This window comes from Rattus rattus, chromosome 7, assembly GCF_011064425.1.
Source record: "Rattus rattus isolate New Zealand chromosome 7, Rrattus_CSIRO_v1, whole genome shotgun sequence".
NCBI lineage: Eukaryota > Metazoa > Chordata > Mammalia > Rodentia > Muridae > Rattus > Rattus rattus.
In genome coordinates, this window is record NC_046160.1 from 23,658,491 (window position 1) to 23,677,820 (window position 19,330).

At 50.6% G+C, this 19,330-nt stretch overlaps 1 protein-coding gene across 2 annotated transcripts in view; it reads left to right on the top strand.

Annotated features, from left to right (window-relative positions):
* The window catches only part of Otof (otoferlin), a 95,786-nt gene that overhangs the window by 37,754 nt on the left and 38,702 nt on the right, over positions 1-19,330 (top strand). For both annotated transcript variants that reach the window (XM_032909046.1, XM_032909047.1), the window contains exons 4-5: positions 5,510-5,609; positions 7,101-7,282. In XM_032909046.1, coding sequence (XP_032764937.1) covers positions 5,510-5,609; positions 7,101-7,282 — 282 coding nt within the window. The remainder of the gene's footprint in view (positions 1-5,509; positions 5,610-7,100; positions 7,283-19,330) is intronic.

Consider the following 19,330-nt stretch of genomic DNA (forward strand, 5'->3'; position numbering starts at 1 on the left):
TAGGTACTAAAGAGAGAGATGCCTACCCTTGTGGAGCATCCCTTCTGGGAATGACGCTCACCACACGAGTCTTATCCTACAAGCTGATCGGTTGAAGTAGCCCCATTCTCTGTGGGTGACACACATATTTTGGAAGGTGCTGGAATGGTGGCTAAACATAAGCGAAGTGAGACACACTGCCTCGGGCTCAAGAATTCATCGCTCTTATGTAACGTGTAGTATGTAATGTGTAGGAGATCATGGCTGAACTGCAAGGTGTGAAAAAAGATGTGACAGTGCTAGTTCAATGGCGGCTTGGCGGGACTCAGCAGTGGGAAGGGAGGGTAGACATGGAGAGCGGACCTAACCCTCATGGCAAGTAGATGCAAGCCTCAAGAGGAAGTCGTAGGGTCGTTTAGCTACTCACCAACCTGCCCGTTCATCCGTTCATCCACTTTCATTCATCCACCCATCCCATCCCATTCATGCATCCTACCTACTCATAAACTCTCCCTATCCATTCATCCATTCATCCATTGAACCCATCCATCCATTCCACCTGTCCACCCTTCTGTTCGCTCATCCATGGCCCTGCCCATCTCCTCACTCTCTGTGTTAGTCATGACCATTGCTAAAATGGGGATCGAGGCAAGTCTCTGTCCTCAAGAAGTTGTTTGTCATGGGAAGAGGAGAGGCACAGGAGGACCTGGCTGTGTTACCAGGAGAGCAGACGGGTGGAAGAGCGAGAACTCTCAGACATCCGCGCTGTCTCAGAAGGGCTGAGTGCCCAATGCCTGAGGTGAGCCAAGTAGATAAACCTTATAGAGCAGGTTTCAGGCTGGCAGGACCACAGAAAGTCAGGTTAGGGCACAGAGGCCAGAGACAGACTCTAGGAGAGCTGGGATAGGACATATGTCCTCCACCTCCTCTTCTAACCCTCTGTAGCTGTCATATCACACGAATGCTCCGGAAGAAACTGAAGAGGTCGCGGAGTTGCTACAATGGAGGCTGCCAGAGCAGACACCGAAGTGCAGAGAGCCTGGGCCCATCAGGATTCCTGCTGCAGACAAATTGAAAGACTTAGAAGTTTTAGGGAGCGATGGATAACCACACAGTGAATCTACCACACATTAAAGTTCATTTTAGGTCTTCCTAAATGCAAAACAGAGGGAAGAGAGAGGAAGTGTGACCTGTCACCTTACTGCGCCCTCCCTTCCCCAACCCAAGAGAAAGCAGGCCTGGAGAGGGATGAACTAAAGGTCATTCAAGCCACTACTGGGCAGACTAGGATGTAAAGACGAGACACAGGCCCACCTCAGAGTAAGGCGCTTGGAGTTAGGTGGGGGCTCAGGGCTTCCTACCTTGGAGTTAGAGAAGAGGCCTACCTGCTTCTCTCCAGTGGTGTTAGGGGCTGCCAGGAGGTAGAGATGTGGGACAAGGGAGGAAAGGTCCTGGCCAGGGACCAAAGGTCCCCAAGTGTGCTTGGCCACCTAGAACCAGGGCTTCCTCCAAGAAACCTGAGACTTCCCTGAAAACATATCAGGATGAGATTGTATGTATCCCACGGAGCCTCACCAGGACTTTAAAGTGCAATGGCTCCCTCCGCCAAGAATGCCAGATGCCCTAAATAATTCAGAAGCCAGGAGCACAGTGGCAGCCGGACTGTGCCCGGGGCACTTGACACCAGCTCCCAGGGGAAGACGATAAATTATTGACAGGATTCTGGTGCCCAGTTGCCGCTCTGCTGTGGCCAGTCTGTGAGCCCATCTGCACCTGAGGCCTCCTCCCCGCTGCCCACCTACCTGACAGTTCTGGATTCTCCCAGAATCCTCTGTGGGTCCTCCATGAGGGATGCCCTCCTAATGGGTGTGTTTCTAGGACCACATAAGGGACTTGTGGTCAGCCTGGGAAACAAGGCCTAGATAGATAGTGGGTTCAGAACAATCTTTCCTGAGATATCAACCGTCCGTTTCAAAAGTTATTGTCTTATGACTTCTGATCTTTTATTTATTCATGTTTATTATTTGAGGAAAGGGGAGTTGTTAGTCAGATGCGCGTGCATGCACACACACCACCACCACCACCACCACCACCACCATCACTTTAATAGCTTTAAGGATCAGGGACAGCCTGGATCTGTTGCTAGAGCCCTTCCTTCAGAGAGGACCAGCCCTGGCTGAGCCCTCTAAAGGCAGGTCATGCACAATGGTTAGAAGAGACAGTGAGGCAGAGGGCAGCAGCGGCACAGAGCTGGATCCCCACACCAGCATCCAGGGGGATGGGTGGCACCAGAATCTTTGAGAGAAGAAAAAAACCCATAAGACTTGCAGGGGTTGCAGAACCAGCTACCCCCACATAGCTACCCAGGGGGTGGAGGCCCCCTGAGGGACTGCTAGGTGAGGCCACATCTGACTCCAGAGCAGAACTCCTCCACTGTCTATGCCTCTTCCCTTAGGGAATGACAGGTCACATGTCCACAAAGCTTAGCCCAGGAGTAAGGAATGGGGGATTGGCCAGGAGAGCAGTTTGCTGCGTGTTGCAGGCAGTGGTGTGTGGTCTAGCAGCCAAAATGGATTGCAGTATTAATACTGGTGGTGCCAGTCTCCCTTGTGTCTGGAAGAAGCTTGAAAGCCTGGTAGAGGGGCGTCCTTTCTCGAATTCACACTCTCCAAGCTCTCCTCCCAAGCCCCTCCCGAGTCTAGGATCTCAGACTGTAAGGGAAAAGAGATGTAGAAGACACCAGAGGCTCTCTGAGCAACTGCAGGGGAATGGCTCCCTCCTGCCCCCTGGGGGGTGTTTTGTAACATTACAGCACCTCCTTCTGCTATTCTTGGGCAACTCAGATTGAGAACAAATGTCCCCGAGTTCCAGCGCTCAGCAATTGCTTGGTGGGGCTTACTGGGGTGACAGTGGCTCAAAGAGCCTGTCAGCAAAAGCTCAGGGTAGGACAGATTCTCCACGAGTGTCCCAAGTGGCAGCAACAGCACCACCCACCTGTGCTTGGAAGTGCACATACCCAGGGCCCTCCCACCACCACTTCCAGCCTGAAGGTGCAGCCGGCAGAATCAGCTGATTCCTCTAGGGACTACACCATTAGAATATTAAAATTGGGCGATGCCTGTTTGCATTGTGGAAACTGGTAAATGCTGCAGATTAGCAGTGACAGAGGGTCTGTGAGGAGTTGGGGCGTCTCCAAGACCCCATTAATGTCACTGACGAACCAAAGTCTTCACAATGCCAGTGCATGTGTTCCCTCATGTCCACAGCTGACAGTTGTGATGTCATCAACTCGGAGTCCCACCCCTTCTCTTCATAAAGATAGAACAGAAACTCCCCAGCAATGGCTTGAGATCTCCTGGACCCCAGCACAGTACTCAGTGCCCCACTCCATGTGCATCTGTGAGGTGAGGAGAAGCCAAGATGGGACTGGGAGCTTCTACGGAGCTTCTCTAGGAAGAATCTCAAAGCTCCAATTAAGACTTAGCACGGTGGACAGTTAGCCCTCAGGGAAGTATGTGACTCAATGAGGCCGTGAGCTTGGGAGGCAAGCACTTCACAGTCATCTCTCATGGCCACTCTCCCACTGTGTGGTCTTGACCCAGCTGACACGGCTGGGAGGACTGTGGAGAGGGGACATAGATATTCATGTGCATGTGTGCCCACGTGTATACAAATGTATGCTTCCTCTTCCTCTCTCTCCGACTCCCTCCCCCCCACGTGTGCACACATGTGCTCACTTTACACAGGTGTAGGCAAGACGTCAACATTGGGTGCCTCCCTCTATTTCTGTCCTCCTGGTTTCTTGAGACTGGGTTTCTCACTGAACCCGGGGCTCACTGATGGCTGACTGCCTGGCCAGTGATGAGCTCTGGGGCTCATTTATCTCCACCTCTCCATGCTGGAATTAGAGACAAGCACCACTGCTCCTGACCTTAGTAGGGAGGAGAGACAGACAGACAGACAGACAGACAGACAGAAAATAGATGCTAGGGATCTAAGCTCGGATCCTCATATTCATGAGACAAACATCTCACTAAACTATCTTCCTAGCCCCAGAATTTAAAAACAAATAAAAAAAAACAGTGATGCCCCTCAGTATATTAATAAGTAATAAACATGTCCATGTTGGTATTTATCTGGCAGCTCATCTCATTCATATTTGTCATTAATTAGTTGCATCCCTGTCCCCTTTCTTGCCCCCATCTTCCTCTACAAACTTCAAGCGTCCCCCAGACTGCTACCAAGTCTCACATACCGTCTGTTCCTTGAGCTCCCTTTTCACTTCTGTGGAAAAGGCGTGTTCTCCGTGGGTCCAGGAGGATGCACTACAGGAGGAGGGCATCTCTCTGAGCACTCAAATGCCTTCCAGGCAACAGCCTTCCAGTCTCGGAGTGAGAAGGGATCCAGGCCAGTAAATATCCGGCACCCACCGCTGCTCAGACATTGAGGACCCTGGTGTGTGTGTGTGTTGGGGGTCGGGGGAGTTCCACATGGGGTCTAGATGGGGAATACACAGGCTGCTCTGTGAAGGACCACACATAACAATAGAAGCATCAGGTGGAGGGCACGTGTGTTGGTGACAAGCATGCCATTCATAAAGTGAAAATGAAATCATTAGCTTAGCTTAGAAGAAAACTAGGACGAGAGAGTGTAGGTGAGTTTCCCTGGGCAGATGCCACCCATGAAAGATCTAGTCTGGGTTTCTGGTGTGAAGACTGAATCTGGAGCAACCCTGTGCTTGTCCCTGCCATGCAACTGAATTAGGGGGTTTCTGTGGTCACAGGAGCTTATGCACAGCAAATGTGGGGTGGATGGGAGTGTGGTGGTGGTGATGGTGGTGGTGGTGGTGGTGGTGGTGGTGGTGGTGGTGGTGGTGGTGGTGGTGGTGATGGTGGTGGTGATGGTGGTGATGGTGGTGGTGGTGGTGGTGGTGGTGGTGGTGTGGTGGTGGTGGTGGTGGTGTGGTGGTAGAGGCTTCACTCCAGTCAGGAAGGAGAGCAAAGGAGTGCTTGTATAGCAGAGGTCTAGGCTGGGCTGGGCTCAATGACAAAGCACTCACTTGCCCAGCATGATCCAGAGTTCAGCCTCCAACACACATACTTACATACATACATACATACACACACACACACACACACACACACACACACACACACACACACACACACACCGACACTGCTACCCCGCCATCATCATCATAAGCCTCAATGCCTTCCCACCACCTTCCGTTATGGACTCTGGAAGTTTCCATACTGCAGGGGACTAGTGGCAGTCCCAGAGCTGAGTTCCCCATCTCTCTCTGTGGACACCACTTAGAATGCTTTCTTCTTCAGAGTTTTCCAGGGAACGGACCACACATAAGCCTCCATCTGCACTCGTAAGGGGTCAGGTACTCTCATAACCTCAGGTGCCTGGCCTACCATCTCCTGTACCAGGCTAGGGTTTTCACATTCACCTCCGTCTCTTTGCCAGCTAGACACCGATATCAGCCTTGCTCTCACTCTGGAAACACTCTTTCTGCCGTTCACAGACTAATCGGGACCTTCCGCATGGTGCTGCAGAAGGTGGTGGAGGAGAATCGGGTAGAGGTGTCTGACACGCTGATCGATGACAACAATGCTATCATCAAGGTAGGTGTGTCAGACAGTCCCGGACTCCATCATCCAGTCACCTAGGGGCCTGCCGCATCTCCCACAGAGGCTCTAGAGCAATGGTTCTCAACCTTCCTGATGCTGTGACCCTCCAACACAGTCCTTTATGTTGGGATCTCCAGTCATAAAATTATTCCCATTGCTACTTCATAACTGTAATGTTGCTACTTTTATGAATTGTAATGAAGTATCTTCCAATGGTCTTAGCAACCCCTGGCAAAGGGCCATTTGAAACCCTCCCCAGGGGTCACGCCCCACAAGTTGAGAACCACTGGTCTACAGAATGTTCCATGAGTGACAAGGGAGGCAGCAGGAGGACACCAGGGAGGCTCTGCCAGAGCTGTTTGGTATGAAGCCTATAGTATGGCTGGGTCTGTCCCAAGTGGCTACTCAGCTTTTCTCACAGTGATGGTGTCAAGTGAGGTTCAGAGGGTGCCATCTCCCCTCCGCTGATGTGTGTCTCCACTCGGATCCAGCTCAGGAGTGGATTGGAGGGGCCTCCTATCATCCAATGGCTACCTTGACCTTTGCCAGCCCTTCCAAGACAGTAACTTCTATTGGATCAGGATCAGAAAATGTTTCTGCTCCGTTTGTCCATTTCTGCTCAAGTCAGCATGGGCACACATGTCTCCTCGTAGCCCTCCAGCTCCTCTGTGGCCACTCACAGACAGCTACCATGGTGGCCAAGAGCCTGACCCTTGGATAGGATTCTTGGTTAGACCTATATAGCATCTGCGAAGTGAGCAAAAGTATATGGGCCTCATAGGCTTGTTCTAAGGGGTCAAAGGGCATATGAAAAAAGTGAGTGCTGAGAGTGCTCAATGGTGTACGAAGAGCTTTGATCATCTACCTTAATTTTACCCCATGCAGAGTAGTGCTGTGCGTTCTAGACATGATCCCTCCACCTGGGTGCTGTTTAACATCTGCTTTTCACTTCCTCCAGAGGGAAAGCCAAGGCAACTCCCCAAGACTCCCCTCTCTAGGCTATCAGCTAAAGCATCAGAAGAGTTGAAGACGTGCCAACTGTACAGGGTTGTAGGAAGCCCAGGGCTGGGTCTTCTGTGACAAGACATGCTCAGCTAACTGGGTCACTTTGCCAGAGAAGCCCCCTTCTCTGTACACAGCCCAGGTCCTAAGGATGAGGAGATGGCCTAGTCTCTGGGGACACCAAATGACTCTATCAATTATATATATGGAGGATCCAGAGACCTCACACCCAGGCTGGAGACTAGAGATCTAGGGCAGCCCCTTGACTTAGGGCCCCTGGGAAGAGGAGAGCCGGGTACAACAGAATCAGGGGTCTTGTTGAACCAACCAGCTGACACCCATCTTCCTCAGCCTTACTTTCTCATCTGCAAACTCAGATGAGAAAGGTCCTCACCTAGTCTTCACAGAAAGCAAAAGTACCTCCCAGATGCCACCAGGGGCCTGCTATTGCCGGCCCAGCTGCTCACTGTCCCTTCCCTTCAGACCAGCCTAAGCATGGAGGTCCGGTATCAAGCCGCAGACGGCACAGTAGGCCCTTGGGATGATGGAGACTTTCTGGGAGATGAATCCCTTCAGGAGGAAGAGAAAGACAGCCAGGAGACAGATGGGCTGCTACCTGGCTCCCGACCCAGCACCCGGACACCCGGCGAGAAGAGCTTTCGCAGGTAACAGGCTAGCCCCCTCTTCTGCCCACTGCCCTCAAAAGGCCTGGGAAGTTGGTGCCTGGAGCCCATGCCCTGGAAGGCCTCCAGGCCTGGCTGTGCTCAGAGTGCAGGCCTGAGCTGTTATTTAAGGGTTAGAAATAGCATTTTTCACCTGGCTCCCAACCCAGAGGCTCTAGTCAGAATGAGAGGCCAGGCCTGCTACAGCCCTGAGGAAAGAAAAGGTCTGAGAAAGAGGGTTCTAATATAAGGGGGAAACTGGATCTCCTGCCCTCATCAGAGAAATGGAAAAAGGAAACAAGGAGGCCTTGGTTTCTCTGTTCTAAGACCCAACAGTATCATCCAGGCCCAGGCAGTCTGACCTCTACCTTGGCCCAGCGAAAAGAACCCTAAGCCAGAGGCCTACTGTTTCCAGAGTTAGGCTAACAGTCCTTCTCAGATCCGGCCACTGCTCTGTTGTGGAAATTTTGTTAGGCTCTTCTGTGTCTAAGATTCACATCTTACAAGTGCCCTGCCCCTTACCGATGACAGAGGTCTTCAACTAGGCCTCACCTCCCCACACATAATACTTTCTTTTTTTTGCCAGGGTTACTCGTAGCTCAGGGGCCAGAACTGAAGCCAGAGATCTCCCAAGCTTAGAGGTCTGAGTGTGTTTTGAGAATAAGGGTCCCCTGTGTCATTGCAAGCTTCCCCCTCCAGGTTCCTTCACAGGTTTCCTCAGCCCCTGCAATGTTCGCACAAGCTCCCCATTAGTGAGCTAGAATTGCAATGATTTTGTCAAACAGGATCCACCCCCCCCCCCATCACCAGCCTAGCTCCCAAACACAAGTGTAAATGAATACCCAAGATTATACACTTTGGGACAGCCATGTGCCTGCCACATGAGTACCAGGTCCTTTAGTATAAGCCCAAACCTCAGTGTCAGAAGGTCACATAACTTCTCTCGGCCTAGCTACTAACCTGTAAAATGGAAGCCATCACCTCACTCCCTGCTCCAACCACCAACCTGTTGATGACCCAAGGGGCTATTGAAGGTTTTACATGAAGAGACAAGTGTTGCACATGCAAAGGCTGGTGAGAACAGGTTCTTCATCCTGGACGGTGCCAAACATCAGAAATAGGTCTAGAAATGCTAAGAGGAAGAAAAGAGACTAGGTAGTCTATAACACAATGGCCGCCACCTGCCACCGTCTGCCCACACTAATGAAGAAGAACTGTGTGGGGCTCACTCAGGGTGATTTCTGAGAAGCAGCCCCCTAGCCCCACTGTTGAGAAAGGAATCAGGTCTGAATCAGGAAAGCTAGGTCCATTTGGTCCACCCCAACTCTGCCCTCATCAGTTGGAAGTCAATAGCAAGAATAAATGAATTTAGGAAGTAGGCATGCTGACTCTCCTCCACTCTGGCCCGGGACAGCCATGAAAACAGCTTCCCCTGGCGGGGGGGGCGGGGGGGAGCCTATCCTCAGCAAAGAGCCAGTGGAGGCAGCATAGCATGATGTAGTTCAGATAAAACAAGAAAGATACCCCCTCTCTTCTTAGAGAGTTCTGGTCCAGGCAGGTAGAGCTAAGAGACACTCATGCATGCACGGTGTTCTCTCCTCTCCCCACCTCCCTGGACCTCTCCCAGGCCAGAAGAAAGAGTAGGGGGAAAGTTTCATCCTAGGGACTTGGAATTGAGTAAGCACGCCTAGATCTCAGCAGGTTCCACCGTCTGGATAAAGCAGCATATGAGGGCACGTTTCTTCCACAGCTGCCTCCTGGAGCTGCCAGTCTAGGCCTGGCATCACCTTGCAGATGGATGCTACCTCCTCCTCCTCCTTTCCCCTGGACCTAGCCTTGTAGTCATCAGGTCTCCTCTGCTCACATGGTTTAATCTCCCCTGGTCCATCACGCACCATGCGAGTTTCTCTGCTCACTTCTCAAGTCTCTGCCGTCATCCAGGGGCCCTTTGTCTCTGCCCACTCTTTACAAAATAACCCCAAGTAGGGGAGACGCCATCCAGAGGCAGCACAGCAGAGTGGAGAGAGTAGCACCCAAGTTTCAGCTCTGATGTTGGGAGACACATCTCCCCGACTGTAAGGTGGCTCACCCGTGCCCACAAGAGAGTTAGGAAGAGGTGAGGCACTTACTATACGTGAGCGATACCCACTGTAGGGAGGTTCTCAGCCAGTGTTGTCTCTTCAGGCTCCTTGTTACCCTCACCCCACCTGTTTCTCCTCTGAGCACTCCCTGACCTTCTGGTGCAGGCATTGTTACCAATCCACTCTCATCTTGACCTATGCTAAGGGCTTTTCCAGTGATGCCCACCAGAGGTTCAGCTGTCCTGGGCAAGAACAGGAATTCGTCTGTCTGTCTGTCTGTCTGTCTGTCTCTCTCTCTCTCTCTCTCACACACACACACACACACACGCACGCACGCACGCACATACGCACTCACGCGCATGCACTCACGTACACACGCACACATACACTTGTACGTCTGCATGCATTTGCCTACACACGCATTCTCTGCTAGATGCCAAGGAGTTCCCTGCCTCTGGACATCAGCCTCCCCGGCTAGGAGTCACATCTCACAAAGGAGCCTTCAGCTTCAATTGTATGGCTAATCAATACAGCCTTTTGTTTTCCCAGAGACCCTTTGTCCTCTGAGGCTCTCTTTCCATCTCATCTTCTCGACCTCCCTAGCCTTATAAGCTTCCACAGCCCCCAACACCTTCGGCTTCCCGGGCCCCTCTGGTGTCCCTGGGGATGTCTAGGTAATTACTATATCATTTTCTTAGGGATAGGTTGTAACCAGGACCGTTTTTCTTGTCCTGCCTGTGGGCATCCGTCCACTCCAGTAGAAACCTGTAGGATCCAGGAAGCCCCTTTTGGTATCTCAAACAGAGATTAGCTGGCCATGTGTGCATTGCGGGGGCTCTGGGAGAGAGGTGCATATATGCATTAAGAGGTCTGCATCCGTGTGTACACGGTGCAGTACATGCACCTGCCTCCCTTCACCAGGACGGAGCCCTGTGCTGCCATGGCTGCCAAGAAGCCAGGGGAACCAGAGTCACAGCCATGCAGGAGTTTAGGAGTAAAACGGTTCTCAGGGTACTTCTCTCCTACCTGAGGTTGGCGCTCCCACCCTCAGCCCAAGGCTTCGTAACCCGAGTGAGGCCTAGTGTTGAGACGTGCCTGGGTCTCAGCGGGCCTTAGCATTCCCAGGAGGACGGTCCACTTTCCTCCTCCTGTCCGTGGATGCTTTTATCAGGGAGTGATGAGGAAGGAGCTAAGGAAGAGGAATTGTTCCGTGAGGCTGAAAGTGGTACTCAGAGAGGATGCTGGCTGAGGGGCTGGATTCACACAACAGGCAGGAGGCACCAAAAGTACACTGCGAGCACTAGGAAGAAATCTAGGCGTATCTGGGGCTTCCCAGGATGTTCTGTGGCAATGCAGGCAAAAGGTGAGGTCACTGTTTGCCAGCCCAGTGACCGGGCAGCCTGAGCCTCCATGACCTCCCATAAGGAGCAGGTGATGAGAAAGATGGCCGCTTCATGGGATGACAGGCTGACCACGGTGGTCAGCCAAAGGTCTGAGCATCTCTAGTCTCTAAGGATTGTACCAGCAGTAAGGGTGAATGCGGTAAAATCATGATGTGTTCTTCATAAAACAGCCCCTTCCCTGCTCCATTTCCCCTCTCAGAGAGTGGATGCCTTGAGACCTGAAGCATGGAGAGAGGGAGAGAGCACACACGGAAAGACATGGCACCTCTAGCAAAGCTCGAGGGAAGGGGAAGAGGAGAGGGAGACAGACAGACAGACAGACAGTTCCCGGTTAATGTTCAGTATGCCAGTTCCTTGCCAACTCCAGGCCACACATGTCTCTTCTGTAGTCCATTGCAGAGACTGACATAGTTCCCAGGGTCACAGAAGTCTTTAAAAAAAAAAAAAAGCAGAAATGAACCCCTCAGACCTGGATTGTGTAGTCAGAGAGAAAAGGAACTCTCCTCAGACAAACATGAGAGTGGAGACCAGAAAATGCGAGTGGAGTTTTAGTTCCCTAATAGCTTACCAAAACCCTAGCTTCGTTTGGGCAAACCCCAAAAGCCCTTGGGGGTCCCCAACAGTGGGCCTAGTTGGGCTGGGCTGTAGCAGAATTCACCCTTACTGCTGGTGCAATCCTTAGAGACTAGAGATGCTCAGTCCCAGACCTAAGTCCCCCTTCCCTCTCTGCTCAGTGGTCTTGGCTGATCGGGGCAGCCAGAAACCTGGCAATTGTGGGGCTCTCTGAATCACAGACTAACTCACTTGCCTAACACAAAGGCTAGCCAGCCAAATCTAGACTTGGACGGTGACTGTATAGAGGCTTTCGGGAGGCCTGAGCTCTCCATGGCCTCCCCTAGGCCAGGTCTGAGCCAGGAGAGTGTGAGCAGAGAAGTCATGAAGATTATTCCTTTTCTTCATGCCCATTGACTCAGCCCTGTGGTGGAGGCTTTGGACAAACATCCCAGTTTCTGGAAACTTCTCTAAGGGAAGATGGGAGTATAGCTCTCCTGTACCTCTGAGCCCTGAATGGTGGCTTGGGTACAGCTCATCCCCTCTCGTCTTCGCCAACTTTCTTCTCAGTGGCTGAATGCCCCATCTTGTAGCACCCCGGTCCCCATCTCTCAAATAGGTTCTCCCCACTGTGTCCCTGGAGGACCCCACAGCATGGGCACAACAAACCCTTGGAGGGGCCCAAGGGAGGAAGTGAGGGAGGAAGAAATGTGGGGGACCCTACATCTCTGGAATCAGGCCTTCTCCTGGGATAAGAAGAGACTGGGAGGACCTGGGGCCATGACACGCCTATGCCGAAGGCTTAGTCTTGAGAACTGAGGAATCTGTGGGATAGAGAGGCCCCTGGGGAGGAATATGGGGTCAGCAGGGCCAGGGGCCAAGGTGAGGTCTCTGGCCCCACTCTCACTTGCATCCCCTTGTCTCCTCATTTCTCCCCCTACTCAGCAAAGGCAAAGAGAAGACCAAGGGAGGCAGAGATGGCGAGCACAAGTAGGTGTCCCAGGCCAGGCCAAGGGCAGTGGTGTCGGCAACCTGCCACGGGGCTCCAGAGGGAGGGAATGGGCTGTCTGAGAGGGCCTAGGAGGGGCTGTCCTGGTGGAGCAGCAAGGGACATGCAGGGTGAAGGGGGGTCTTTCCTCCAGACCAGGGGGGAAGAGAACTGGAGGGGTGGTGAGAGCTGGGGAAGTGTCTGGATCTCTTTTCCCTCTGGGTCCGTAGGGGTGATGCTCCCTTCTTCTAGTGTCTTGTTCCTTCTCTACTCCACTGTACCTATAGGTCAGTCCCTTAAGCTTCCCTATGAGGGTGAATATAGCTAAAGAGTGGGGAACACAAGAAGCCAGTGGCCAGCATCCAGTCTAAGCAGCACTGTGTAGTTGAACATAGAGACTTGGAGGTGCAAAGAAGACAATCCCTAGGCACATGGTTGCACCATATGACCAAAACAGGAAGTACAAAGAACTGAGTAGAGATTAGCACTCTCTGGGAACCTCACCATCTCCATTCCCCCAAAGGACATTCTAGGGGAAGGAGGCATAGTGCTATCTGGTCACTAGGGCCTAGCAAGATTGGCCTGAGGTCATGGGCTTGTAGGCTTCTCAAAGCCATACTGTCATCTGGAGACTCAAGTGTCACAGAAATTACAGTAGTTAGGTCTCCAGCTGATCACAGTACAAGGGAACTCTGACCTTTGTGTGTCGTGGCAGGTGTCACTTCCAGAGAACAAGGTCTAGCTAGGCAAAGACAAGAAATCTAACTTCCTACCCAGAGTTCACAATGGACCCAGGAAGTTAAAACTACCTAACTGGCCTCAAAACCCATGCTGAAAACCCAGAGACGTAGTCTATTTTCTGTCTTTAGAAACTGAGCTCCAGAGATATAAAGAGATTTGCTTAAAACTGTGGTCCCAGTGCTTTAAAAAAAAAAATTTTACAGTTGTGTCTGTGGTAGTCTGAGCTGATCTGATGGACGTGTCTGCATATGTTAAGACCCTGGGGAACTTGGAGCCTCATCCCTGTGTTGCCCAAATCATACCGAGTTCTAGCCATGCTTGAAATACTTGCACAAGTTATAACCATGACCACAGGGCCACAGAAGCAACGCGCTGTGTGTGGGGAGTGCCACAGGGAGAGACAGAGCATTTTGCCAGCTTCTGAGAAGAGCGCAGTGTGTGGCAGGGCTGAGAGAGAAAGAGAGCCTGGAATCTGAGTCCCACTGTGGGTAAGAGATGGTAGGGACACTGATCTGGGGACCTTTCTTAGTGAGAAGGCTCATGGCTCCAGGTTTCTCTGTGGCCACTTAGATGCCAAAGGCTTACCTAGGAGGCAGTTACCTATCTTCTCTCCTTCAGTTCTCTCTGAGATTACCAGGCCTCAAGGCCCTTCCAGCTCCCAGTCTGTCAGACTGGTTTGATCCTTGTGACTGAAACTGGAGTAGACTGGCCTCACAAGGCAGGCCAGTGGCGGGTCCGCAGGACATGCGACCTCCCTGGCCCTACTCCATCTTGTTTCTTGCTGTCCCATTACCAAATGAGATTAAGTCAGCTAGGATGTGATATTATTTTAATGTGTCCGGGAACTGGGAATGGAATCTCTAAGATGTGATTAAGCAAATTGAAACTCTTTCAGCCTGAGAAAAGAACACTGTGAGAAGAACCTGCACATCATGGCAACCATGTAGCCAAGATGGTTGGTTTATACTTGTGCTGCAGGGAGATCAAAGGAAATAGATGTAAGACCGAGCAGAGAAAAAGTAAGATTTGACCCAGAAAAGAACAAGCATCCCCCCAGGGGGCGGTGGTAAATCTATTCTCATGTTAGTGCTTGATGAAGCTTTGCCAAAGAACTGGCAGCCAGGAGGGAAGGAGGAGCCAGATTCCCAGGCTCTCAGAGGTTGGGATGAACGCCTGAGAGTCTCACAGCCCCTCTGGTACAGGAAGAGCACATGCCCAAGTAGGCCAGAGGGAGATGGTGTGGTCCCTCTATAAAGGGACAGTCTGGGGCAGGGATGTAACTTAGAAGTAGAGCCTTGCATGTGTGAGGCCCCAGGATCGATTCCCCAGCTCTAAAAATATAAATTAGGGCCTGGAGAGATGGCTCAGGGGTCAAGAGCACTTGCTGCTCTTCCTGAGGACCCAGGTTCAATTCCCAGTATCCACATGCAACGCAAAACTGCTGCAACTCCAGTTCCAGGAGCTTCAACAACACTCTCATGCAGACACACACACACACATACACACAGACACACACACACACACAGACACACACACACACACACACACAGACACACACACACACACACACAGACACACACACACACACACAGACACACACACACAGACACACACACACACACAGACACACACACAGACACACACACACAGACACACACACACACACACACACACAGACACACACACACAGACACACACACACACACACACACACACAGACACACACACACACAGGCAAAACACAAATGCAGACACACACACACAGATACACACACAGACACACACACAGACACACACACACAGGCACACACACACAGGCACATACACATAGACACACACAGACACACACACACAGACACACACAGACACACACACAGACACACACACACACACAGGCAAAACACAAATGCATATAAAATAAAATTTAATTATTTTTAAGTAATAAAGAATAAGTTAATAAATGTATACATACATACATACATACATACACAAAAATAAAATTTAAGTCAGCCAGTCCTTCACCCATGCAGAAAGCTATTCAAAACAGACTGAAATTCAACACAGTTTCAAACACACTTAAAATTATACAGTTACCTGTAACCGCAGGGACAGGTGGCATCAGTCCATACCCAAGCACTCAGGAGACAGAAGCAGGAAGATCAGGAGTTCAAGGCAAGCCTCAGCTTCATACTGAGTTAGAAACCAACCTGGTTGAACCGGTTTTAAAAATATAGTAAAAGAGCTAATGAGACAGCTCAACAAGCAAGTTGGAGTCAAGCTGGATGCCCTGAGTTGTATCCCCGGACCCCACCTGGAGGGGAAAGAAAGCCAACTCCTCAACCATGTCCTCTGCCTCCCACGGGTGCACACAGAGAAGAGGGAAGGACAGAGGAAAGAAGAGAAGGAAGGAAAAAGAAATGAGTGCCTGGGGCATGGAAAATGAAAGCAATGAGCCCAGCTGAGGCAGCCGAAAGTGCACCCTTAGATTAGAAAATCTGACTGTGTCAACAACGCAAAGGAGCAATGTAGACCCTGCCTCTCACGCAGAGTTCACGATTCCCGATCACCTGAGGCCTGAGCAGTGAGCCTTGATGTCTCCAGTCGAAAGCGCTCGTGGAGTAGAAGCCCTGGCTGGACAGCGAGTGGCTCCGTCTCTAGTTGGTTTGCACCCACGCCTTCTAGGCCACGGCTTCCAGAATAATTCATAGAGCAAATCAGTGAAGCACTGGCTGCTGGGTTTCCCTCGGTGCATGCCCCCGGGTCAGGATGAATATGCGGCCTCCATCCTAGAGCCCTGTGTGAGCTGTGTGACAGACTTCTAAAGCAAGCCATGGAACAAGGTGGGGGAATTGTTAGGTGCATAAAGGAAGACATTACAGTGAACACACTGATTTCAAAGTCTTTTCTCGAGAGAACTGTCAGTCTAGATATATCATTCTGACCACGGTGATCCAGGCACTGGAAGTCAATGGGAGTTTCTTTCTTTATCTCCCCTACATGCCTAGTTGTCAGGGTTTGTTTGTTTGTTTGTTTGTATTTTTATGTGTGCGTGTATTTTTATGTTGGGGATGTTTTGGTTTTGTTTCATTACCTTTGTTCATTTGTTCGTTTTGTGTGTGTGTGCGTGTGTATGTGTGTGTGTGTGTGTGTGTGTGTGTGTGTGTGTGCATGCACAGGTATGCCATGTCATTCATATGGAAATCAATCAGAGGGTAACTTATGGAAATCAGACGGCACCTTGTGGTCCTCAGTTCTCTCCTTCCACCATGTGGGTCCCAGGGATTGAACTCGGGTCATCAGGCTTGGCAGCAAGCCCTTTTACCCGCTGTGCCAGCTCAGCAGCCCTTTGTTGTGGTTGTTTTTTTTATAAAGCAGGTGTCAGTCAGCTCCAGCAATTGCCGGTGTGGCTATGGCCCAAGTGCCAGGGTCATTTGTAGAACGGAGTATCACTTAGAAAGAGTCCCTTAGAGAAAGTCCCTCACGCTCATATCTCCCGAGCATTCTGTGCCCATGAGTACGGACGTACTTGGCTGAAGGTTTCTCTTCACAGAGCTCACTGCTGGCTTGTTTCTGTGCCTGCTTCTCATTCCATCCTACCTTCTGTGGTTGTGGAACCCCATTAGAAGAGACGCAGAATTTAAAGTCTTAGAATAGAAACTGAAATCACAAGTTAATTAAAAAAAATCTGTCTCCAATATAAATTGACAATCTTTAAAGTGCCCTGGTTAAACTAGTTTTAAAATTGTCCTTTCCCTTTGCCCTTTGCCCTTTGCCCTTTGCCCTTTGCCCTTTGCCCTTTGCCTGGAGTGCACTGCTTTCCCGGGACTAACACAATTGAAAAGTCAATAGGAAATTCGCGATGCATCAACTGAGAAATCGTGAAGGGCAGTGACAGCAATGGCATCCCTCTCTGCCTCCTCCAGCATAGAAGGTACCGCAGGCATGGAGCCTGGACTAAGGGCTGTGGGACAGATGGTGTCCATCACTGCACACATCAGCACTAGTCACCAAACAGACGCCATTTTGAGACATCCCCAGGCACGTGGTGTTGCCTGCAAGTGTGTTGGCTATAGTGGTCGCATGACACAGTCTTAAGAGGAAGTTTTTCTCCTTCGAATTTTTTTCAGGGTACAGTAGAAGTGGTTGGGTTTAAGTATGGTCAATAAAAGTCTCTATTTTCACTCCCCAAATGTTCGTACCAAAGACTAAAGTGGCATTTTAATTAAAGGCTCATAACTGGCCAAGAGGACTGCAGGTGTTGAACTTAGATCCCTATATGGGACCAGCTTTAGAAAGCCACACAGTTCTTCTGGGCTTCTGGCAGCAGCCCCAATTCCAGCCCCAGACACTGCCAGCCTCTCCGGGCAGGGCCTCTTCTGACCCACATAGCACTCAGATCCGCTGTCTCAGAACCCTTCCGCCAGGGGTGAGCAGGTCCGTGGCTATGCCCTGGACCTGTATGAGTTGATTTACACAAAATCATGACTAGGACTTTAGGAATAGCCAAGAGCAGCTTATGCAAAGGCAAACATTGAGAGTCTTGTGTCTTCCATAACAGAACCCATAGGACAGTAAGCCCGGGCAGAAAAGAATCCCAAGGCTGTGACAGGGTGGGTGGCACAGCTGTGGAGACAGTGTGAGTGCCCATGTGAGCCTGAGCCTAGGACTGCTGCGGGAGTCTGAGTGCAGCTGGTACCCTGCCCTTTAAGCCACTGGCTCGGGAGAAAGCCCCTGGGATACTTCAGGCAAAGCTAGGCAGGATGACCCCTTTCCTGCCTCCAAACAGCCCGTTTTTATGAATGAGGGCTCTGTGTAAATGGCAACCCATTCTGCAAATGGCACTGGCTCCCAAGCCACTGCCACAGCTGCCATTTCCCTGCTGCCCTTTTCCTAGTCTTCCTTTTGGTCACAATGAATTCATCAAGCTCAGAGAGGTCCTGACCATGGAGGCAATGGTGGCCAGGACAGTGGAACTCCTGCAGGCCCTCAGACATGAACTTCAGCCTCCAGCCTCACGTGCTCCACTTACTATAGGATACTAAGTTGACTTTCTCCTTTCTCAGCTTTAATTCTTCACTGGGTGAATAAAGGCGTGAGTGTGTGTGTGTGTGTGTGTGTGTGTGTGTGAGAGAGAGAGAGAGAGAGAGAGTGTGTGTGTGAGAGAGAGAGAGTGTATGTGTGTGAGAGACTGTGTGTGAATGTGTGTGTGAATGTGTGAGAGTGAGTGTGTGTGAGAGTGTGTGAGAGAGAGTGTGTGTGTTGTGTGTGTGTCTGAATGCCTCTGTGTGTGTGCGCATGCGTGCATGCATGCATACATGTGTGTATGTCTGTGTCTGTGTATGTATGTCTGTGTATCTGTGTATATATGTCTGTGTGTGTCTATGTCTTTGTGTGTGTGTGTGTGTGTGTGTGTGTGTGTGTGTCCCTGTCTCAAAAAGAGGTGTGAGGGTGGTTCAAGAGGTAAAGGCACCCACCACCAATGCTGAGAATCTTAGTTCCATCTCCAGGACCCTCATGGTGGAAGAAGAAAGCCGACACCCAAAAGTTGTCCCCTGAGCCATGGAACATGCGTGTCCTCACACTCTCGCTAAATAAATTAATAAGCAAAGGCTAAATAAATGTAATTTTTTAAATGTAAATGCTTTAAACAGAATCAAAAGTTAAAAGTTAACTAAAGTCCCACACAGTCTAGGCCTGGATCACAGAAAACACCTTTGAGATGCCATCATCCTCATAGGCATTTTGTGCTCCGAGTCAATCGTTAAAACCACAGAAATGGTTCCGCAGGTGAGGGGCTTGGGACCATAGCCCACTGGATAATAGCTTGTCACGAATGGCAGCCCATCTATAATCCCAGGACTCCAGAGGCGGAGACAGGGAGTGCACTGAGCAAGATGGCTAACTAGACTAGCCTGGTCACTGAGCTCTAAGTTCAGCGAGAGACGCCATCTCGGTAAACAAAGAGGAGAGCAACTGAGAAAGACATCCGCTGTCAACCTCTGGCCTCCACATGTGCGTGCACACCTGAGTATCGACAGGAGTGTGGACATGCACACACAGATGCACACCACACTTAAAAAAAAAAGAAAGATTACCCATTGAGAGAACAACAAAGAAGATACTTGAGCCAAATAATAATAACTCTAAAGACATTAGCTTTCTTTTATAGAGTCTTTTCCTTCCCTTCCTTCATTTTTAAAATCTATAATACAAGAGGAAACAGGAAAATCAGGGTCGCCAGCCTCTTTGACCTGTGCCTAGGAGATCATGAAAATACCTATGAACT